The 24,055-nt window shown below is 37.8% G+C and overlaps 2 protein-coding genes across 2 annotated transcripts; one reads left to right on the forward strand and one right to left on the reverse strand.

Annotated features, from left to right (window-relative positions):
* The first annotated feature begins 493 nt into the window (after nt 1-493).
* On the forward strand, nt 494-5,706 carry arpin (actin related protein 2/3 complex inhibitor). Its single transcript, XM_086028470.1, has 6 exons — nt 494-719; nt 1,259-1,334; nt 1,615-1,747; nt 2,087-2,293; nt 2,898-3,061; nt 3,345-5,706. The coding sequence occupies exons 1-6, from the start codon at nt 628-630 to the stop codon at nt 3,351-3,353; spliced, it is 681 nt and encodes a 226-aa protein (XP_085884596.1). The 5' UTR covers nt 494-627; the 3' UTR covers nt 3,354-5,706.
* On the reverse strand, nt 5,066-22,925 carry anpeplb (alanyl (membrane) aminopeptidase-like b). The gene is made up of 20 exons (XM_086028469.1): nt 22,256-22,925; nt 20,567-20,709; nt 20,333-20,463; nt 19,372-19,492; nt 17,992-18,146; nt 17,285-17,398; nt 16,829-16,972; nt 16,677-16,742; nt 15,079-15,144; nt 14,813-14,961; nt 12,478-12,557; nt 12,086-12,216; nt 11,848-11,903; nt 11,571-11,718; nt 11,289-11,377; nt 9,436-9,552; nt 7,682-7,849; nt 7,388-7,528; nt 6,949-7,012; nt 5,066-6,068 (listed from the first exon to the last, which is right to left on the reverse strand). The coding sequence occupies exons 1-20, from the start codon at nt 22,852-22,854 to the stop codon at nt 5,916-5,918; spliced, it is 2,835 nt and encodes a 944-aa protein (XP_085884595.1). The 5' UTR covers nt 22,855-22,925; the 3' UTR covers nt 5,066-5,915.
* Between the last annotated feature and the right edge of the window lie 1,130 nt (nt 22,926-24,055).

Here is a 24,055-nt window from a genome sequence, read left to right on the forward strand (position 1 = left end):
CAAGATTACAAACATATATTTATCTATATTTATTATTGCATTAATTTATTTATTCCAAATACCTTCACTCAACACAATGTGATGTGTACTGACTGGTGTGCCGTTATCTCCCTGCATTAAGTTATTTGGTGAAATGAATGAATGCTTAGAAGATAAGTTTTATTTGGATAAATGAAGGAAATTATGAAGAAAGTCTGCTGGGAGTCCAAATATATTGTGATGAACCAGAACAACAAATAATTTATCATTCATCTCAAACGCTTTGAGGTCGGAACTGGAACAATCCGACCAAGTGGAATTCTTCCGATTTCCCACCTTCCTCGAATGCAGCATTAGCCTGAGAAATCCTGCGTTCTAATCTCAGCTCATGCTCTCATGTTGGATTTTTCATGTAAACCTTAATCCTTGCACGGAGAGGTTTTTCATCTCTCTCGCTCTCTCACTTTGCCAAATGACAACCCTTTCCACCAAATTTTACTTACTATAATGGCAACATTACTCATCGCCTCCGGTACGTACCGTGTCAAAACCAAGCGCGCAGTTTATTTGGGCGGAACCGGAAATGTCAGTTTCAGGAAAAACACCGACGGGATTGTTTGGAATACTGAGCAGTATAATTTGTGGAAAATGAGCCGGATCTATCATAATACATCGTTAAAAAACAAACCCGTACACAATGAGAAATATGACCGTGTGTGGTCACCCGTCTCACATGAAAGGTTGGTGAAAACTTGTATGCAACTGAGTACATCCAGATACAGATTTTACACCATTGTGCTTCATATATGTTCCTATGAGCGAACGATTGTCATAATTTCACAACTATTTCGACTAATGTAATTGTGTTTTTCTCCTCTGATTTACAGTGTTCTTCCCGTTGTAAGAATCAGAGCGGAAAAACTGTTTTCCTTGATCTTGATAAAAGAACCTAATTTAATTGTTAGTGTTCATTCAAGTACGGAAAATCCAGAAAGAGCATTCGGTTTTTAATCTTGATTTTTCTTCTGACTTCTTGGCCACGAGGGGGCATGCGTGCATAGTACACTAACTTTTGGTTGCAATGTAGTGACGTCATCGTTGTTATTGCATTTAACAATAACAGCATATTTTAGCATTTAAATATGACTTCTAAAGGAACTGTATTTTATATTAACTATTGCTCTTATGTTTGCATTGTTACATTGAGTGTCACAAATTATTCAAAATACTGTTTGTGTTGCGTGCATATATAACTACTGCTTCGTTGTTCTTTTTGCAGTGGACCTGGAGTCATTCTCGAAGGAATGCTTGTTGATGTTTCAAGACATGCTCTGACTGACGTCAACAATCAGAAGGTACTGTACGAAGACTTATTGTTCACAATGGAAAAAGTGGAAGCTCCACTTTATCAGTAAACTACAGAGAAGTCATATGGGAAATGAACCCTTCCCCTGATTCAAATTAATATTCGTTGACATTGACAAATGTATCTATGATGTTCTTTACAAACTGAAAAGTCTACAGACCCGTGCATGTTTTCTCTAACAAACAAACTTAATGCAAAAATATTACACATTGAATCAATCAAAACTATACAGTTCAACAAAAATCAGTAAATATTCTTTCATTTGGCAGGTTCGTTACTATGTGCTCTATATCAAACCTAGACGCATCCATCGGCGAAAGTATGACCCTAGTGGGAAAGAGATTGAACCAAACTTCAGTGACACCAGAAAGGTCAACACAGGCTTTCTCATGTCCTCCTACAGTAAGTAAAGCCCAATTGATACTTACTGTACATGATCAATATTACATTCTTAATATGTTCTTTCACTTTCATCGTCGTTTTGTATTCCTTCATAATAATTAAATATTTAATAAGTCTGACAATTTAAATATGATTTGAATGCATCTTAAAAAAGGTCTTAAAGGATTCCTTAAATGAGCAGATACACTGGATAGGGTACGTAGGTACAAATTTATTTTCACTTGTTAACAAGGATGGAAATGGACCAAACACCTGAAAATCCAACTAGTTAAAAAAAAAAAAGTTCATTTCCTCTAACGTGTACATGTGTGTGCCTGTGTTTTCATATATTCCATGTAGAGGTGGAATCTAAAGGGGAGTCAGACATCCTGTCAGAGGAGCAGCTGTCAGCGCTTGTACGTAAAGCCGAGCTGGTGAAGTTAACCGACAAGCTCAGACCTGACGGGACATGGGCCTTCTGGTACCCTGAATGTGAGATGGACAAAACAGAGCTGGAGACTGAAACAGACATTCGACTGAAGACTAGAGGAAACAGCCCCTTTATATGTGAGTCTGTATGGCGATGATGTGACCAATTTTTCACCTATTTCATAAGGCTCTACAAGCAAAAAGTAACATGTTTTTTTTATGTTAGAGAACATTTGCTTAGGTTCTAACTAATGATTTCAGAAAAGTTTTACCAAAAGACCAGGATATTTAAAGAAATTAAAGTCACTCAATAAAATTTCTTTCCACTGAAATAATTATTTCAAAATAGCAACTACTCCATCGCATCTTTTTTTTTTTTTTTTTGCCATTTTTGTGACATTTTGTGACATTTGTTCTTGAAAGTAAAATTCATTGGCGTTGCCTCATTCATAAATAGTGTTATGGCAACCTTCTGTTGGCCATGCATAAGCCTTTATGTTGAGGTCTGTTACTCTATTCCGTGATGTTCCAAACTCAAACAACTCTGAGTTTGACCTAAAATAATAATATACATTTGGTCTTCTTAATAGTTTGTGTCCAAAAACCAAACAAAAATGAAAAGGGAAGGTGTGGAGGTGGGTGAGATGATCTCAGTTCTACAGCTGTCATATTTTGCCATATTTTGAGAAACACTTTTGAGTTTTAGATGAATGAAATTAATTAGACCAATTCCTGTTTATAGTCTCTTTAGCTAAAGTAGATGGCGGCACCGTGTCCAAGTGTAACTTTGCTGGGGACGAGAATACTGGAGCATCGTGGACAGACAAGATTTTGGCCAACAAAGCTAGAGGAGATGACACTCAGAAGCCTGGAGGTGAAGGAGAGGGACCGCAGGACGATGAATGGGTGAGGGCAGCGAGTTTATACATATGTACATTGTTTGCTGCAAGAGCAATGTACAGAAGGGTGCGGTTCAACAGCAAAATAGTCAGTTTTTAAGTTCTCAGTCTCAAACGAGGACTAGGCATATGCAGTCACTCGCTCTTATTTGTATGGATAGTTTTTTTTCTCAAAAGCTAGTATGGAAACAGGTCGGGCAACTTTCATGGGTGTGGACAAGTCAAAATTGGATGTATTGCAAATGGTATCTAAAGGGATGAAAAAGCTGACTATTTTGCTTCTTTCTTAGGACGACTAAAGAGAAGACATCATCATCCTTGTACTCTTGGCCCATCTCCAGATTGAACCGCCTCAACTTGAGCTCGATACCGTGGATCAGATTGCTTCCGTAGCTTACAAGACACCAAACTTGTTGCACATGTGGCCTTGGCGTGAACCCTTCCTTCACACCTACAACGTGAGACTGGAGTGTTCTTTCTCCTTTGAGTAAAACTGACAAGAATTATGGTTATATTTAGTCACCCACACAAGCTCTGTTATTTGACTTGCTCTGCAACTTTTATGCATATCTGCATTAGTCATGTTGCATCAAAAAGAAGGCTCAAACCCACCATACTACACCAGATTGAATTCCTTCCAAGAGAGGTTGTGTACAAGTATAATGCAACAATATTAAAAAGAATATGACCCAAAAAAGATAATCTACAATAAACCGTCCTTCAGTCCCCTGAAATAATAATAATAATCATAATAATAATTTATTATTATTAGAGAATAATAGTAATAATAATAATACGTCCGACAAAAACTAAAAACCTCTCAGCTGTTCAGGCCCTAATAATAACAATAAAAAAAAATTATTGTTGTTATTATTATATATTTATAATATTTGATTATTGTTATTATTATTATTATTATTATTATGCTAATGAATCACATTTTTCTGGGCCTAAACGTCTACGAAAAAACACCAAACACACCAGTCATACTTTTGCGCCCTTGTCCTAGAGAGTTCATCCAACAGACTTCAGATTTGGGCCGTACCATCTCAAGACCTGAGACAACAATAGTTTTTTAAATACTATATGATGGCCGGGGCACCAAATTTGGAGTTTCCTATTTCCTTCGCCACAAAAGAGAAAATGTTTCATAACTCCCCTGTACATGCTTACAAAAATATCCCAAACTTCACATGTATATTAATAGTCACAGCTTGAAGACTAAATCTATATGATAATAACTCTGTTATGCATACAGCACAACCTAACTGCATAAACAAATGTCATTTTTTTACATTTTAATGTGCTGCACCAAGCCCGTTTAACGGATCCAGTTGAAAATTTGTTAGAAAAGCCTCAAGACGTTGATCATGCCTTAGACCGAATGTTGTGAGTGTTGTTGTCACCAGAGGGCGTAGCCTATACGGCGCCAGAAATCTGGTGATTCGCCATGACACCAAAAGCTGCTGTAACTTGACCCAAATAATCCGATTTTGTCAAAATTTCTCAGATTTGATCAGAGTCCAGGCATCTACAAAACAAGTATATATATATGTATGTAGGTGTGAATGTATGTGTGTGTGCCTGTGTGTTTTTTAACCTAATGTTAAGGCAGATCTTTAAGATACTCATGGCTCTATTGACTGCATGTGCCTAGTAGTTAGGGTGATTGATTAGTAGTTATGGTGGAAGATTGAGAGCAAATTATTCCCACGCCAGTTGTGCCTCAGTCTCTCAGAAACTCCACACTACCATAATCCCCTACAAATGCAGCTATACACAATTTTAAAATCTTTAATAAACTCTAATACTATTAAATATATAATATCCATGAAACTGCACATACACTGAAAATGGGGGTGTGGTGTTGGGGTGGGGGCAACAAACAGCACAACTGCAGATTATGAGTTGCCATACATGAACTCCATTTTATAACAATAAAACATCAATGCGCCTTTTGTCAATTTAGTTGATGATTTATTGCTGTAAAATAAATGGACATTCTGTGCTCTTTTTTTTAATTTAATTTTATTTTTCTACAATTCTTTTGAATACATCACTTGTCTGTGAGTAGTCCCCACTTTTCTTGTCATTTATGACTACAAACATACATATTGCAAACACACGTTATACATAAATGTTTCCCATTCTTGCCCTTAAAGATACAAAATATCATCTGTAGCTTTTTTCCCCCTAATAAAATAATGTTATGTAAACAATAAACATAAATACCACAAACTGCCATCATTATTTGCATTTCTGGACTCATTGTTATGTTTTTGGTCAGCAGTTGCTGTATGGAATAGATCAATGAAAAGGTACACTGAATTTGTTGCTGTTTTATTATATTAGAAAAATAAAACCTGTAAGGAATCGGGCCTTGTCACACCTGTATATTAGATAGCACTGACCATAAGGTTCCAATATGTTCTGATATCCACTCCATTGTACAGAAGGACTACATTTCAGCCTTGTATATAAATTATTTGGTAGATAAAACCTGATATTACCTGTATTTTTTAACACAGTTGAAATTCTGTTCTTTGGCTCTGATATATGTACAAGCTGGACATGGACATGGACATTGGTATTATTCATCTCTTCCTCTTGAATTGAAACAATGTATTATAAATAAATAACAATACGTATTGATTACTGTTTTTAGTAGAAAAGAGTATGTTTAATTTTGTACTGTAATCTGCATTTTGCTTACATTCTGTACTCATCTTAGGAATTGGGTTTTAGAAAAGTGCATCAGTCAGTTTTTGGGTCCATTTGGTTGAACTAGTCTTCAGAGTTGCTCTAGATTCAGAGGAAGGCATTTCAAAGCTGCCCTCACCTTCGAATAGACCAAACAGATGCTAAATGTCGTAATCGGTCCTGCTTAGAAACCACTCCAGTACGGTATCCTTGTTCTCGCTGACCCACTGGATGTTGACTTTGACCTGCTCAATTGCCTGGTCCACAGCCCCGGAAGCAGCACCAAGATCATACTTTGTGGCAAAATTCTTCAACTGCAGAGGTTAAGAGGTACAGTTTTTAAAATATGAAAACAGTTAGGTCTTTCCTATCATCAGCTAAAAAGTATGCAAAGGCTCAAACTAAAAAGTGAGCAATAGCTGCCAGGAACATATGTAAATGCAGAATTAAAAAAAAGAAACCCATCCCACCCATTGAAGAAAACCCTTAAAGCGGAAGTCAATCCAAACATTTTTTTTTTTTTTACAAATATGTTCTGTGCAGGCCCATTAGTTGAAACACAGCATTCTGATTAATATTATGTTTGTTGAATATGAGTTAAGTTGCAAAATCCACTGTTTTTTAGCCATCTCTGGGGCGCCCATTTTGTCAATCCTGTCGACTGAAAATGACATCACAGTTGCTCAGGGCTCAGATAACTAAAAACCAATCAAAACTCAGCTTCAGAAAATAGATGAGCTGTGATTGGTCGTTATCTGAGTCCTGGGTCTTTGACGTCATTTTCAGTCGACAAAAGTGACAAAATGGCCGCCCCCTGAGATTGCTAAAAACTGGTGGATTTTGCTGCTTAACTCATATTTCAAATTAACCATATTGCCTTGTTTCAACTAGTGGGCCTGCATTGAACATATTCTTGAAAAAAAATATGTTTGGGTTGACCTCCACTTTAAGTTCCTATAATTGCCTTGTTGGTGAGACCAAAAATGAACATGGTCATGAAATAATTTGTCACGCCATCCAGCATTGTTGATATATATAAAAAAAAAAAAAAAATTATAAGCATTATAGCACAAAGAAAAATCTAAGTATACAGCCCATGATTGTAATTACAGCTTCAGTTGAGTGACTCATCTTCTGATCTATGTGTACTGTTCTGATCTGTTTGTTATAACATGACTGCTAAGGATAGATTACCTCCTCCAATTCGAAGTGAGTCGAGAATCTTCTGGTCACACCCTCTATCAGCTTGGCTCCATCGCTGGTGACAGACAAAAACAATACATTACAAACAACATAATTGGAATGTTGAAAATATTTGTACTGAAAGTTGGAAAGCTTGAATAAACATACTGACAATGTCATTAAAATTTCAACTGAAATGAATCAGCGCCACTTCCTTGTGGCCTTTATGAGAAAGAATTCAAGTTAAGTACTGATTACAATTGACCTTTGTACTAGATGTCAACTAATTTAAACAAGCCACTGTGGCTCATAAAAAAATGTGATATATATATAATTTTTTTTTTTTTTGGGGGGGGGGGGTTCTGCTTGTCTGTTGTGGTCAAATTTCATTTCATGTTCTGACATCCATCATGACAACACAGATATATTAAAGGGTGAAAAAAGAACCTACCCCTGACTAACGTAGTCCCAGTGTGCTCTAATGAAATTCCAGGCCAATCCATGTCCTGCCACATTTGTGGCAATATAGTTAATAGTAGACGTCACATCCATCAGTCGTATCTTCTCAGGGTCCAAAGTGTAATCCAGGTATCTGCAAAATAACCAAGACTTTCTTTAGCTCGTCTTCTAGTTTGGAATTTACCATTTCTGTGGCCGTAATAAAACAAGATATTATGTTATTCAAACTTTTCTCATATTTAATATGAAACATCATTAGGTTGGAACTGGTCATTGTTAGCGTCACCTGCTTAGAAGCCAGATCTTCTTGGTGCATGACAGCGCTTTACGAAGCTGGTCTTTCTCTGAGGTCTTACTGGTGGTCTGGAACTTATTCCAAGCAAACTCCCACTCTTTTGTTCCCCCAGCGGCCACAGCTTGGCAGTAGATGACTGACCGCAAATTGGGGTGAATGCTGTGCAACACAAACAACACACGAAACATGATGACAATGTCTAGGCTGCATTGTTGTCTTATTACTTCCTATGGACGTTCTGTAAACCCACCTAAAGGTGATCCAGTTTGGAACACAAAACATATTTCAGGAAAATATGCATCCAAAGTCTGACATCGAGCACTAAGCAGAGGTCACACTTGACTTGTGTGATTTTAGCTCAATTTGCCTACAAAAGTGTGCTTCCTTGTCCTGCCTCAACAAATATTTACCTTTGGTTGGCAAAGAATAGAAATATGACAATGGTATAAGGCTGGAACTTATTGCAACATAGAAGTAGCTGGCTGTTAACTACTAAAGTCTAAGTTGGCGATAAGTCGACAATAATATGGAAACCAATGATTTTTTTTTTTTTTATTTCTTACCAAAAAATATACCTGACTCAGGCTGCCAGCACGTGTGCACCGGTGTCCCTACACTTGACCGCCTCAAGCGTGTCTCCCTGCAATGTCTTGTGTCAACTACAATTTATTAGACGTCTTAAGATGCCTGACATTTTGTTCCAGTCATAAACTAAGTTCTCATACAATTCTATGGCAACATTCAGAATACGGTACATACTGCATTGCATACGTACAGACGGCATATTAACTGATTCAATGTTACTTCAACCTTAGCAAGGAAGTGACTTTGCAGCTAAGTGACTAAGTGCAGCCCGATGTGATGCAGTTAATAAATTATACTCTCATATGACACATGTATTATACAGTTCCTATGGAAACAAAGATTAAAAGGGAAAGATAATCATGTTAATAACTGAGGCTTATGATTCGGCAATAGCACACACAGGTGACAGCACTGAACTTTGGCTTTATCATCCTTTTAATAAAACGACAGTTACGTATGTAACCACGGTTCTATGACGCGCCGAATCAGGACATTCTGTGCTATTAGGCACCGCCTCTGGCAGTCAGCAGGGATGTCATGGAAACTAAAACTTAACCTGACTATTCAATTTAAAATTCAATGAAAATAAATGACACCCCCTGGCTAAGCAACTATGAAGTGAATGAGCACATTCTGCATTGTGGTGTTCATAGGTCGCTACATGCTACACTTTCACACATGAAGATATTCACATCCAGGCTTTTCTAATTGGTAAAGCAAATTCCTGACCACATTAATGTCAAGTTTCAAAGCTACCGGAGTATGTGTTATTCATTTACTTGACTTAATATGCCATCACACCCTTATGGCCAAGCTGTATTTTTGTTCTTTTGTAGATTTGGGATGTAGAACAATATGTATCAATTTAATGTTTTCAGGAAACCAATGTCTCTTAAGAATCCATTTTGTGTATTGGAGATTTTAAAGATGAGGAAAAACATTGTTAGGTTTTGCTGTGCCTCCGATAGGGCCATCTCAAAAATGAAAGAACATTTTGACAGTTAGTCACTGGCCTAAAACTGATATGTAACTTTGCTAAGCGATTGCTGGTGAGTAAAGCCACTGACATATTTAAGAGCACTGCACTGTTAGAATATTTCAAGACAATCAGAAAAAAGAAATGGGTTGATTCTATAACACGTGGCCAGGTGTGTCCATACCTGTTGGTGTTGCTATTGTTGCTATTCATCCAGTCATCAAACATCCATGTTGCCCTGTCTATGCATTCTTGGAGTCCATTGGAACAAGCTACGTCAATGGCTGTGATCTGGTTGTGCCTTGAAATGAAACCCAGTGTTATTTGTTTTGTAAAGTGACCCGTTAACCTCGTTTGTTATACGGTATTGATTGGCTAGCAAAGACAGCATGTGAGTGACAGGTGTTTTCCTGCTTCATTGATTTTTCAAACAATAAATGGCACTGAATGTCTACATACTGACCCAAGCACCTACCTACCCACCTTTAGGGATATTCAACATCTACTAAAGTGATGGAAATGGCTAAAACCTCTGAATAGGAGCAAGATCCTGAATTTTATCCGTCAAGAGTTGACTGAGAGTTAGTAACTCCCCAAACAAACAAAAACCTAAAAGAGGCCATGGTGAAAGCCTGGAAAAGCATCACTAAAGAATTGAAAGGTTTGGTGGTATCAACAGGCTTGATTTCAAGCCAAGAATTTACAACAACATGCATCCATCTTTTTTCTAAACCGCTGATCTTCATTAAGGTCACAGATTATCTGGAGCCTATCCTAGCTAATGCTAGAGGTGGGGTACACTCTGTACTCATTACCATTCACACCTATGGACAATTTAGGTTCTGCAATTTAAACAATCCTATCAATCCTGTCTTTGGATTGTGGAGAAGTGGAAAAAAACATGCTAACCCCGCACAGCAAGCTGTGAGGCAAACACAATTTAACCACCACTTAATTGATTGCTTGGAAAAGTTGCCAACGTGGCGTTTGCGTTTGGTGTCCCCTACATGTGCTACAAGCACGATTCTCCACGAGTGAAATGCTTTTATTGCCTTTGCATATCTTTACAGGCACTTGCTTTTTTCCCCCACACTTCAAGATTCACGTCTGCAAGGGGAAGCCACTTGCCTCATCGTAAACCCTGACTCCTCCCCTTGTTGTTATGGTAGCAAAAGCCATACTCAACAATGATTCTGGAGTTCAATGTCGCTCAGCCTGCATGATCTGCTTGCTTGCGTTTTTGTACCAGTGCTCCAATTTCCTCTTTCCTCCTTTGGTTTCCTCCTTTGGTAGGTTAATACACTATACTCTAAATTGCCCATTGGCATGTGATTGCTTGTCTGTCTGTATGTGCTCTGCGATTTACCAGCAACCTGTCTGTACCCCACTTTTTGCCTGAAGTCATCCAGGACAGGCTAAAGAACAAACCATGAGCTACTGCAGAAAAAGTAAATGATTTAATCATTAATTTTAAAAAAAAATTGAGTGACTTTTAAACCCAAACATTTTTTTTGTTCAAGGATATTGTTCTATGCAGGCCCATTAGTTGAAACAAGGCATTCTGATTAATATTGTGTTTGTGGAATATGTGTTAATAAGCAAAATCAACACGTTTTTAGCCATCTCAGGGGGCGGCCATTTTGTTCTGTCAACTGAAAATGTCATCACAGATGCTCAGGGCTCGGATAAGGAGCCCTTATCATGGCTCAGCTTCAAAAAACAGGTGAGCTGTGATTGGTCCTTACCAGAGCCCTTCGCATTTGTGATGTCATTTTCAGTCAACAGAAGTGACAAAATGGCCGCCCCCAGCGATGGCTAAAAACGGGTGTATTAACTCATATTCCACAAACGCAATATTAATCAGAAGGCCTTATTTCACCTATTGGGTCTGCGTGGAACATATTCTTGAAAAAATATGTTTGGGTTGACATCCACTTTAATATATACATACTATATAATGTGCTTGCTAAACTATATACATCAAACTGGTAAAAATACAAACCCAACTTTAGTGCAAGGGAAACATTTGCTCCTTACTGTAAGGAATGGTCCTCTGGAATTTCATTGTTGTCTGTGAAGTTGCTGAAGGAAGTGTACAAGTTTTTAACTTGAGCTTGAAGATAGGCCTGAAGGAAAAACAGTGTTATGGAGTGCATGCATCCATCAATGCAATTTCTCAGGCACATTTTTCTACCTTTAGTTTGATTTTATAACAGACATTTTGATGTCCTTGGTAAACAAATCAGTTACAAAGTGAAAAGACTCGAAAAAAATGTGACAAATAGTAGTATCGTTTAAGCTGCTCATTATGGAACATGCCTGCATCGGGCCATACACCTCGGAGCGGTCAAACATGAGGACAAAGTACTCAAGATTGTGAACTGCGGACTCCCAGGGTATATAAGCTTTCTCATTGCGGAGGAACCACGTCGTATTGAGAGCCAGAGTCACATCAACAATTTGGGCCCTAAAAAAAAAAGTAAAGCGGGTGAACAAAACCATATTTGATTGCCTTGATCCAGAGAAAATTAATCTGTGGGGTCTAATGATGCCAATGCTTAGGTTAAAAGATTTAAGAATATAGCAGTAGTAATACCTTGCCAAATGAAATGCATCATCAATGAGCTGCCCTCTGTTCATCACTGGAATGTGCTAGACAGCAAAAAACAAGATGAGACACATGTTGAAAACAACTGTGTACAACATGTAATTTACATGACGGGTTCAATTCAGCCTAAAGTGGTGGCCATTTAATCAAATGAACACAAAACTTGTGATAGCTGCGAAAAGGTTTTTGCAATCAGGAATCGTTATTGAACCTGCTTAGTACTCACATGTGGGTTTGATTCCAGCTGCATGAGGAGCTGTTCCCAATTCTCTGGGTTGTAATTGACGCGGTAATATCCAGTACAATTGACATTTGCAAGGATCCACTTTCCATGCTTAGAAATGAATTGGCCTTTAACTGTTCCAAAGGAAATATTGGTTATGTTGAAAAATTCAAAAAAACATAAGGAAATCATTACAAATAAAGGACATAGTGGAAAGAGGGAAGGAGATATATAGAATATGCCAAATTGTACCACAGACTGTTATATAAGGCACACTCAAATCCAAACGGAGATGATATTTGTGTGTGACTGATTTTAGACCTACTACGATTGTTCCTTTCCGATCTTCACAGGTTTGATTTGGATAAAAAGAAAAAGATTTGCTATTCTCTTACCGTCACTCCTGGTCTTCAACCAGACGAGAGTAGTTCCCGACGTATTTGACATCACTCGGATTGGGATGTGCCACAAAAAACTGAACAGTCAAAACAACAGACAATAATCAGAGTTTAAGACTTTAAGACGCCAACGTCGGTCCTCGAGAGCCCCCTACCCTACATGTTTTACATGTTTCCCTCCTCCAACACACCTGGTTCAAATGATCAGCTCATCTGCAAGCTCTACAGGAGCCTGATAATGATCCAGATCATTTGAACAGTAATATCAGACCCTGTCAAAGAAGACTGAACATCTCTTACATTGGTTCTCACCGTACAGCTGTGTCTAATATTGTGGCTAGTCAAATTTTGATGTCTGGTTGCACTCACTCACACAACCAATAAAATAATATAGAGGCAAGGAGGCTTAATTCCATGACTCGCAACTTGCCAAATATCTCATTTTTTCCATCAGGAATTTGTCAGGGAGGTTGAAACTTCAGATGGGCACAGTAATCATAATATTCAAACTGCCTTCAAACAGATGGTGGAATTTCCTTCACATTTACTCCTAATGTGGACCACATAATCTTCATATGTGAGCGACTGAAGGGGAGTCAAGCCCGTTTTAAAGTTGAAGTTGCCTTTGGAGGTCTGGTTGGAACTGAAACTGGAGTTGTCTTGATGCTACACTTTGTCGTGATTTACAAACAGAATGCGTCAGTTGTGCATTCAATGCAATGTTCGTCTTTTTCAGGTTTGTGACGCTGGCTGGGTCTGGTCTGCGGTCCTTTAGTGTGACACTCGGTTAAAATACATATTGACAAAGGCTAAAAAGAGGTGAAAAATAGGTACTCAAAGTACTTTTTTATGCAAGAACATAAAAGTGATTTTCCGTTTTCTGCGCTTCTACCTTCCCAGAGGAAACCAAATGGTCAAAGGAGATCCCAAACGTGTCTCATTTACTTTTTCTAGACAACAGGGCAATAAAATGCACTTGAGTTTTAGAAGAGATTTGAACGAGCTGACATATTTCTCATTGTGATCTCAGTGAAATCTCTCTATGAACTCAATATGCAGTACTCTTATTTGAGCTTCAGTTCATGCATCTCATACTAAGCTCAGACAGAGCAAATGAAGAACCCTCCACATTTTAATTCTCCGACTGACTGACTTTATTGAAATCCGACTTTTTTTTCTATTACATGTAGAATGAATTCCTCGCGCTGATTGTAAGATACAAAGGTCTTCTACGTTAAATGAATAATTTCAAGTAATCCATTGCATGAAAGTAAGTTTTAATAATCAACCATGTAAAATAAAAACAACAGAAAATAAAAAAATTTAAAAAGACACTTTTTTTCCCCCCTATCAGATCTAGATGACTTTATTCATCCCAAAAGAGAAACTCCTTTGTGCGCTAGCTCATGTGCCATTTCTATAGACTTATGAAGCCAATTGACTGTGTGTAAAGTATGGGTGTCAAACTCATTTTTGTCACGGGGCACTTTGTAGTTACGGCTTCCCTCAGAGAGCCATTATGAGGGTGAAACGAACTTAATATTTAATTTTCTCATCGTATTATTACAAACTGTACTGGTATACACAACAAATGATTGGCTTATTTGTCCTGAAATCAGAAGTCAATGATAATAGTTTGTTCAATTATTGTTGTAAAATGCACTCATTTTTCGCCATCTCTGGGGGCAGCCATTTTGTCTTCTGTTGACTGAAAATGACATCACAACTGCTCACAACGACCAATCACGACTGACCTATTTTCTGAATCTGAGCTGTGATTGACGCAAAATTAATCACAATGCCGTGTTTCTACTAGTGGGCCTGCTGGGAACATATTCTTGAAAAAAATATGTTTGGGTTGACTTCCGCTTTAAGGAATTCTCCTATTAAATTTTAGTAGAAACATGTGAGAAACATCAGACACAAAAGAGAGAAAAAAATTAGGCTTAGGTTAGAATCTCAAATTTGTCTCCCGAGTCATAGAAGAGCAAGCGCTGAGTAGTAAAACTTTCCTCTGGATTATGCAGTTTGGATTGTGTTCATGTTTAGTACAACTCGTGCCTTCCTTCCCCTGTTGCTCCGTAGACCTTTCTTTGTTAGCTCTCAGTAAATGTTTTTTCGCGACTACATTTTGTCATCATAGTTTTCCATTTTTGGTCATTATTTTTTTGGTACTTCACAGTCATGTGCACTTTTGGTTTATTAAATACTGTTGGTTTACTCATTGTTGGTGGTGCCAGCTCTGTGATCCATACTTCGGCTGTTTGCCGACCATAAGAGCAACTTACCAAGTCATTATTTGTTTTGCTAGCAAATGCATAACATAACATACCTAGAGTCCAATGAACTGTTGAAGAGGAAGTGCTTCTGGTCGATTTCTCCATTTGTAGTGTTGATGGTAATGATAGGATATCCATTTTGATTGGTCCATGTGCCCATCGTCTTGGCAACATCAGTGTGACCACCATCATCAACAACAGCCTGAACGCATAGCAGATCAGTGTAAAAGATGCTTTTCCTTTGGGTAGGATTTGTAATATTTTAATTTAATTTTTTAAAATATTTTTGGGGGGTCTTGTATGATTTTTGTTAACTTGCCTTTCGTATATAGCCCCAAAGGTCATCTTGGTCAGTGTTTCCATATCTAAAGGCACTGAGGTACATCTGGAAAGATGAAAAAGGGAGAGAAAATGGGTTAGGTTCCCTCCGGGGCTGTTTTCTCTGATGTTGTTGTTATTTTATTGTATATGAGAACATTAAAGGAAGATGGAAAATGCAAAACATCTGCCAGCAGCAGTAGAATTTTTTGTCATGATCCACTCTGAGGTTTGTTTTGCTTCCCTCTCAGTTGGGAATATTTCCAGAAATAACATTTTAGGTCGTCAGATGAGAATGAAGGCAAGGAAAGAAGCAGGGCCGTTGCTACCCCTTTGGGTGCCCTAAGATGAAAAGTCAGATGGTGCCCCCCACCCCAACCCGATATTACAATTTTTCGGAGCCTATCTGTGTGCTGACGGGTAAGTGGGTACATACAGTTACTTTTTAAAATGTAGTTAGTAATGTAATCCAAGTGCCATAATACTAAAGTAATATAGCTTAACTATATTTAATTATGTTTGGATTACTTCAATATCAGATATGTTGAAAAAAATCAATAAAACAAACAAACAAACAAAATCAATATAATGTTTATTTTTATATATTTCTCTGGTCTTTTTTGTCTTATTTCTGTTTGCATGGTTTTGGAATGCTGGAGGAAGCCTGAGCAACCACAATTCAAATCCAAAGCACAATCAAATCCAAAGCACAAGAAATGTGAGAGAGACAGACTAACCACTTTTGCACCATACTGGATGGATGGATGGATGGATGGATGGATGGATGGATCGATAGATACAGGTCGATACAGTGGTCATGGAAAGTATTCAGACCCCTTGAAATTTTTCACTTTTTGTGTCATTGCAGCCATTTGCCAAAACCAAAAGAGTTCATTTTATTCCTCATTAATGTACACGCATCACCCCATCTTGACAGAAAAAAACTGAATTGTAGAAATGTTTGCAAATTTATGAAAAAAGACAAACGGAAATATTATATGGTCATAACTATTACACTTACACGATACAGCATCTCACTTCCTATTGTTCTAGTGGTAAACACTACATTGAAATTTATTCGTTTTATTGTTTTGACATTTTTGAGCCTCATAACCTCTTCAATTTGGACTGTAAACGTTTCTTTGGTCTGTGAAATTGACTCGCCAGATGTAATTTTAAAGAATACAACACTGAAGTCACAGGGGGCGAAAAAAAATGAAAGGAGGAAGAAACCTGCAACCTCAGAAGGGATGGATTTCATAGAAAATGTAGGCTTGTATTCTACAAAGTAAATAAAGACAAAACGCAAAACAGATGTTGGGATATAAAGTGATTTTGTTGCTGTCAATAGGTTCACTCATCCCTAAACCTGGTGGGCGGACTGAGCGGTATGCAAAGTAGCCATAGTGCATTGTTCCTGCACTTGGCTTTGGGAGGTTTGTCTCAAATGTTCTGTTATGCTCTACAAGCGCTGATCGTACCAAACTTGATTTTTTTGGAACATTGTGAAAGTTTTTGCCTTAATTTGATAATGCCGCAGGCATACAATAATTAGGATATAATTTGTGCTGATTCCAACAAGGGTATGTCAACACTTACTTTAACTCCCTTGTCGAAAACTCTTTGCTCCACAGCGTCTGCCAGCATTCTCAGCACAATTGCTCCCTAAAGCAAAAAAAAAAAAAAAAAAAAGTCATATGAATGCTAATATCCAAAGTACACATAGTCTTATCTTACTCAATTGGGTATACCTTGTAGTAGGATATAACATCAAACATCCCAAGGATCTGTGAAGTGGACTGGATGTTTTCGTGTGGGACACTAAGAGGATGTGAAGAGGCCAATGCGTCCTGCTCAAGTGCCGCATGGAGTTCATGCATGATGTACATTTCTCTCTGGGGGAGACAGACAACATATCACATAATGCCTCTAGAAGACTCACGAGAAGTATCAACTTCTCGAGTCAAGTCAAACTGTATTTACACAGCACTCTTCCTACATCAGAGTGCTTCACAGAGATAAAAACAGAAAATAGAAATGGCCCACCACAACCATCCTCACATACAGAGGCACACACACCCAAGCTCATCCTTGTTCTTTCACTCTCAAATTACTCTTTCGTCGCTTGCCCAATCCATCTGTACTCTAAAATACTTGGCAAATTATACACTGTACATATACTGTACTGTATATAAATCCAAACTTACAACTTTAAAGGTAGGTTCAACTTTGTCCAGTGCCAAGGTTGACATGTAGGTGGCAAAGCCTTCGTTTAGCCAAGCTTCACTCCACCATTTCATTGTCACAAGATTTCCAAACCACTGCAAGCAAAAGGAGACAGAATGTTAACAGGCACAAGTTACAGTGCTCCAGCATGGGACACATAGGTCGAAATGTGACACACTACAAAAAAAGAGAACGAGGGATTTTCTTATTTACTTCTGGCAGGTTATTGAGACGTGGCATGTGGTCACAGGAAGATTACTTTTTACTTGATTTGATTTTAGAATAGACTAACAGGAGCATGAGTGCAGACCACTGGAACAAATTGTAAAATACTGCAGGTTTGATTCATTATTTTATGGTCAGTGTTTCAGGGCTTCATAAATGTATTTCATCTATCATACTATTATGATTGATGAGCCAGCGACCGCAGGGACGAGCAGTAGTTTTTGCGTCACTCATATAGTATCTGCTGAAGCGTCAATAGCAGCACAACATAGTTGAAAATGGACATTTATTAGAAAGACAACCAGTATTCTATGAATCTAACATACATGTCTTTGGACTGTTGATACCATACCGTACCCACGCACACAAAATGAGTTTTTTGTACTCCAGCGTTGGGAGGGAAAGCTGAAACATTTGACTAAATCAGTTGTAGGTAATTGAAACCTTTTTGTTTTTCACTAACCTGGTGTGCCAGTTCATGTGCAATGAGATAAGAGATTGTTTCCTTGTGCAACAGCGATGACACTCCCTCTTCATACAGTAAGACTCCCTCTTCATATGTGATCAGTCCCCAGTTTTCCATCGCTACAGCAGATAGGTCTGGCAGTGCAATTTGATCTGGGGGAATGATTAAGCACATTTAAACGTCCACCAAGTAAGAGGGAGGTTCTTCTTTCAGAAACCCTGTCAAGGCGCATACATTGTGGGAATACAATACAGATGTTTAGAAGTTGGGGACAAAATCTGCATCCTACACTACCGGTACTGACCAAATTAGCAACAAAGACCACATGAGTAGCCCGCAAGCCTGTTCTAGAAACAGCTCACCAGTGATCAGACATTGTGACTTCCTAGAAATGTTGTAGAAGTCATCATTTGAAAATGTAAACAGATTAATACAAAAGAAAGTGTTACATATTGATATTTTTCTGTTTCCTATCAGCATCAGTAATTATTATGAATCTGTAATATGAATACTGTCTTCCCATAAATAAATATCATATATCATTATTAAAATACATTAGATGTGTGTATCAAACTGGTAGCCCTTTGCATTAATCAGTACCCAAGAAGTAGCTCTCAGTTTCAAAAAGGTTTACCCCTGGTTTAGACACTAAATTATATATTATTTATGTATAATATTCATTATTATAAATTATTATATTTTATATTATATATTATAAATATAATTTATTATTAATATAATTATACATACTATTTTAATTTTCAAAAAACAGAAAAGCTTCTCAGGTTTTGAAGATTTGATTTGAAGAGCTCAGGTGTGAAAAGATTACAATGAAATACATGAGAATTACTACTCTCACCAGTGGTATTTGTAGCGCAACTGAGATGAAAAGAAATGAAATATGCGAATAGTGGAATCAGTTATTTGAGTATCAGCTACCACAACAAACTGTTTTTAGATAACATTCAGATAACTTATTTTACTCCTCCCTCTCTATCAATAAGGGTTTTATGATACCTTGAAAAAAGAAAAACAAAGCCAGGTGTTGTCATTGGACATTTAGACAGATAAAAATGTTTACAGCAGAGTTGCACGGGTCACCAAGGTTACACATATACACAATGTTAATGCCCAAGAAAGAGTAAGAATCAAATTCGACATGACTCACCACATTAGGAAATATAAACCCTTCGTGCTTGGTGATGTTGGTAAGTGCTTGCTCATAATGACACAGGCGATTCAAATTAATTACACCAATTATGATACATAACTGTAACCAGTTTAGTTGAGTTGAGTTTTTCATAAAAGTTCACCTATATCATCACATTGTCGACACACAATGAATTTTATCCATCAAGACATTGCATAAATTCTTACCGAGCTTTTTCAGAAGGTAACTGATTTCAAACTGTTTCTCATAGAACATGAGAATATTTCCAGTAACACTTGCTGCATATTTAGTGTGTCCAGCATTAGTAGCCTCTGGTCGAGCAAATATCTGCATGAGAAAATCATAGAGGGCACAATACATAAGGTCTAGTTTCGTTTTTTTTTTCATGACATTCACACACAAAATAGATGGTGCCCTTCCATTAAAGGAAGAAATGTCAACAACACCGCGACCCTTGTGAGGACAAGCGGTATGGATAATGAATGAATGAATGAATGTCAACAACAATAATAATATATATATATATATATATATATATATATATATATATATATATATATATATATATATATATATATATATATATATATACATACACACACACACACACCGTATTTTATTTCTTTAACGGAAGGGGACTGACAATTTTGTCCACTGTAAGTCCCTAAACAAATGGCAGTGGAAAGGGAAGATAAAGATACTGCCAGTCAACACAGCAAAACAACTCAATGTGTCTTAAAGGAATCATTTTTTTCAAGAATATGTTCTATGTAGGCCCACTAGTTGAAACAAGGCATTCGGATTAATATTGCGTTCGTGGAACATGAGTTAAGCAGCAAAATCTACCCATCTCTGGGGGCGGCCATTTTGTCACTTCTGTCGACTGAAAATGACATCACAGCTGTCCATGGCTCAGATAATGACAATCATGGCTTAGGTTCAGAAAACAGGTGAGCCGTGATTTGTTGTTACCTGAGCCCTGAGCAACTGTGATGTCCTTTCCAGTCAACAGAAGTGACAAAATGGCCACCTCTGGTGAGGGCTAAAAACGTATGAATTAACTCCTATTCCGCAAACACAGTATTTCAAGTACTGGGTCTGCATAGAACATGTTCTTGAAAAAATGTGTTTGGGTTGACTTCCAGTTTAATGTCAAAGTAAACTTACTTGGATTTTCACACGGTTGTGCGTCGATGGAATGGATGTGAACTCTGAAACTGTGAACGCCAACAAGTATGTAGACATTTTTGGTGTGGGATGAAAATGAGTGACTTCCCAGTCTTCTATAAGACCAGAGTCTGAAAGAAGGGGGTGGGGGTAAGTAGACTGTATTAAAGTATACATTTTACCTTGTTTCAAAACCACATTTACATCATTGCATTCTAATTTGTATTTGTTCACCTGCCACAGCTTCATTTCCAAGTGCCACCGTGTTTCTTCTGTGAATGATTGTCAAATCAAACACAGCTTTCATTTCCGGCTCATCAAAACAGGGAAACACTCTTCTGGCGTCTGTTGGCTGCAGATGTGTACTGGCAAGAAATCTATGAATAAAAAGTTAAATGTCTTGACCACAAGTACTTAAATACATAGTACCTGTAGATGGTATTTGTGTGCTCACATATTTTTTAGACCCATGAATAAAAACATTTTATTTGTATGATGATCAGTGAAAAAAAAAAGAACTATCACTCCAATCTATGTTGTGACTGAGCACTGTATGACTTGACTTGCTTGAACCAATTAATGACTTGACTCGACTGAAATTTGGTGGCGACTCGACTTGCTTGACTTTTTTTCCCCACAGTAATTTGGGACTAAATTGCTTGAGAGTTGAAGGTTACGACTTGAGACTTGCTTGTTAATTCCTTCCTTGCACATGAGCCCTTAGAGAGGAACTCAACCCAAACATATTTTTTCCAAGAATATGTTCTATGCAAGCCCACTAGTTGAAACAGGGCATTCTGATAAATATTGTGTTTGTGGAATAAGAACCTGTTTTATAAAGCTGAGCCGTGATTGGTCATTACCTGAGCCCTGTGTGGTTGTGATGTCATTTTCAGTCAACAGAAATGACAAAATGGTCGCCCACTGAGATGGCTAAAAACGAGTGGATTTTGCTGCTTAACTCATATTGCACAAAAATACTATTAATCAGAATGCTGTGTTTCAACTAGTGAGCCTGCTGGGAACATATTCATGAAAAAAAATATGTTTGGGTTAATTTCCACTTGAATACTGTTACTGTAATGATAAATATTGTAATAAACCAAGTTATATCTACATGTCTTTCCTTAAATCACAATTTTGATGGTATGGATTATATCATAATGTCTAATGAGCTATAACCTTATTGTCCCCTCATTTATATAGATAACTGACATGAAGTTTAATTGATATTTGAGCAGACAGTCGTGAGCTGAACTGTCAAGCTAACCTATCTAGCTTAGCTTCACAGTTTACACAGCTAGCTTACCTGCATCTGAGACGTAGTGTCTGTGATGTCATGTCATTTTCCAAACCGCTTATCCTATACAGGGTCGCGGGGAGTTGCTGGAGCCTATCCCAGCCGTCAACGGGCGAAGGCAGACTACACCCCGGACTGGTCGCCAGCCAGTCGCAGGGCACACATAGACACTGTCACTGAGCGGGAATCGATCCCACGCTGCCCGCACACAACTCGGGCGTGTGTACCACTACACTATCAGCGGACTTTGTCTGTGATGTAGTATCTTTTATATTCGAATTGCAAACATTGCGTGTTGCTATCATTTATATATTTATTTTCAAAGTTTCAAAACGATAATCCCTGAATCCAAATAGGTATTCCTTTTTGGAGCATGTGCTGTTACACTTGCTCAGCCGTTCTCGGAATTGTTTAACGCTTTCTAACATTTAAATTCATCTCCAAAATTAACGCTTTAACTTTGACAGCCCTAATACACACACATTCAGCCTGTATTATGTCAACCACAAAGTGTTAAAGAGAATCTTTAACCTTTTAGTATGACAGTCTAAATTTGTTTTCACATATTACCTTGAAAATAGTACTCAAACAGATTTATTCATCAAACTTTTTCGCACACTTACCTCTCCGTATTATCTTCAGAATGTGGAAAACCTTCATCATATGTGCTTAGATACAAGGCTTGAAGATTTTGTGATATCGCTCCCTTGAATGTCAGAAACAAGCTGTAGTTCATTCCAGCCTTCAAAGTATCCGTTAACTGGATCTCCAAGAAATCACTTTCATCTGTATGATGCTTCATGTTAGATATCCCAATCTTCTTTTTTGTAATTTCATTCTTCACCAGTGGATTATAAACCCTCAGGTCTCGGCTATGGAGGTGAATGCTCCGTGTCGTCTCAACACAATGAAAATGTACAGACGAGTTACCAGTGAACAGCATAGTCTGGTTGGGAGTGGTGACATTAACTTCCTCGATGATTTTGGAGTAGAGATGAAGTTGAAGAAATATTTTGTAGTTCTCAGGCACAAGATTTGTCGGCAGCCGCATGACAGGTGGTGGTCCCATAGTGGTGGATGGGATGGTCGGTCGTGGCGTCGGGTTCATTGTCGCGATCTCAGTTTTGTACATAATGATCATAGTGACAATGCTGCCAATCACAGACACAGTCAGGATGCCAAAAGCAGCGGCGAAGGCCTTGGACGTGGAGGTCTTTGGCATGTTGGCGGGTGTACCGGAGGTCCTCTGTGTTGCTTGCCTGGCTGAGCTTAGTCTGACAGATCTCGGTACTTGTACACTCTGATCTGCAACAACTTATCTGCATCCAAGTAACCACCCTCCCATAAATAGGGCTTGGCCCGACCATCCTGTCTGTGTTTGGATTAAACATTAAACTGGACATTGCATAGGGAGCAAAGAGTAAGTGATTCAGTACGGAGAGTTGTAAATTATCCGTCATAGATAGAGCTCAAACATCTGGAGGTGTTTACCGTGGTCCAGCCACAAACTCAGAGGTAATTTTCATGAAGCAACACAGCCCATCTCTCTGCCTCACTTCACTACCTTCCATTTCTCAGCGTGAACATTAGAACTTACAGTGGATATTCAAAGTCCACACACCCCTTTTCAAGCGCCGTGTTTTTCTGATCGAAAAAATTAGGGCTGTCAAAGTTAAAGCATTAACTATGGAGATTAATTTAAATTTCATAATACACAAAAAAAATTAACTGAGTTAACTCAGTTTGATTTACTTACTGTAGCAGCTGACCTCTGCTCACTGTGCAGCCAAACTTAGAGGAGCGTCACTGTCACAAAGACGGACTTATACGTAGTTTTACTTTAAAAAGTTCCTCAACAGCGCATTGGAGAAGTCTAAAATAATTTGCACACTTTGCCAAATTCAAATACCATATTAGTTAGTTAGTTAGCTCGTCTTTGGTGAATCGTTCAACTGTTGTATTTTACAGGAAAATAATTGTATTCAAGGATCAAAGACAGCTATTAGAGCAGTCTTTGAATCAAAATATACTTTTATTTTTTTTCCACATTAATTCCAAGATTTTACTCAAATATCGGTTCCAACTTCGTAAAAAATTGTAATTGAAAAATATGATTAATCGCGATCAATGATGGAAAATGTTGCGATTAATTAGTTTAAAAAAATTTATCGCTTGACTGCACTAGAAAAAATGTAACCAAGTAGATTTCAAAACGTTTCCCCCTATTCATGAGACCTATAACGTGTACAAGATCTTTGTCTTTGAATTTTTTTAAACTAATTAATCGCAACATTTTCCATCATTGATTGCGATTAATCGTATTTACAGCAATCATATTAAATCAATCATTAAAACAGCTGTTTACCAGCTGAAAAACACACCCAGATTGAAGGATTTCAGGCTTCAAGCAGACCAGGTGAAAC

Source organism: Filicampus tigris, chromosome 4, assembly GCF_054856515.1.
Source record: "Filicampus tigris isolate MCC_2025a chromosome 4, RoL_Ftig_1.0, whole genome shotgun sequence".
NCBI lineage: Eukaryota > Metazoa > Chordata > Actinopteri > Syngnathiformes > Syngnathidae > Filicampus > Filicampus tigris.

Coding starts and splice junctions, on each gene's coding strand:
- arpin (XM_086028470.1), top strand. CDS start 628: ATGAGCCGGATCTATCATAATACATCGTTAAAAAACAAACCCGTACAC. Junction 720..1,258: donor TCACCCGTCTCACATGAAAG/GTTGGTGAAAAC, acceptor TTCTTTTTGCAG/TGGACCTGGAGTCATTCTCG. Junction 2,294..2,897: donor AGGAAACAGCCCCTTTATAT/GTGAGTCTGTAT, acceptor TCCTGTTTATAG/TCTCTTTAGCTAAAGTAGAT.
- anpeplb (XM_086028469.1), bottom strand. CDS start 22,854: ATGCCAAAGACCTCCACGTCCAAGGCCTTCGCCGCTGCTTTTGGCATC. Junction 12,217..12,477: donor GTTGAAGACCAGGAGTGACG/GTAAGAGAATAG, acceptor CCTTTGGAACAG/TTAAAGGCCAATTCATTTCT. Junction 11,719..11,847: donor GATGCATTTCATTTGGCAAG/GTATTACTACTG, acceptor TTTTTTTTTTAG/GGCCCAAATTGTTGATGTGA.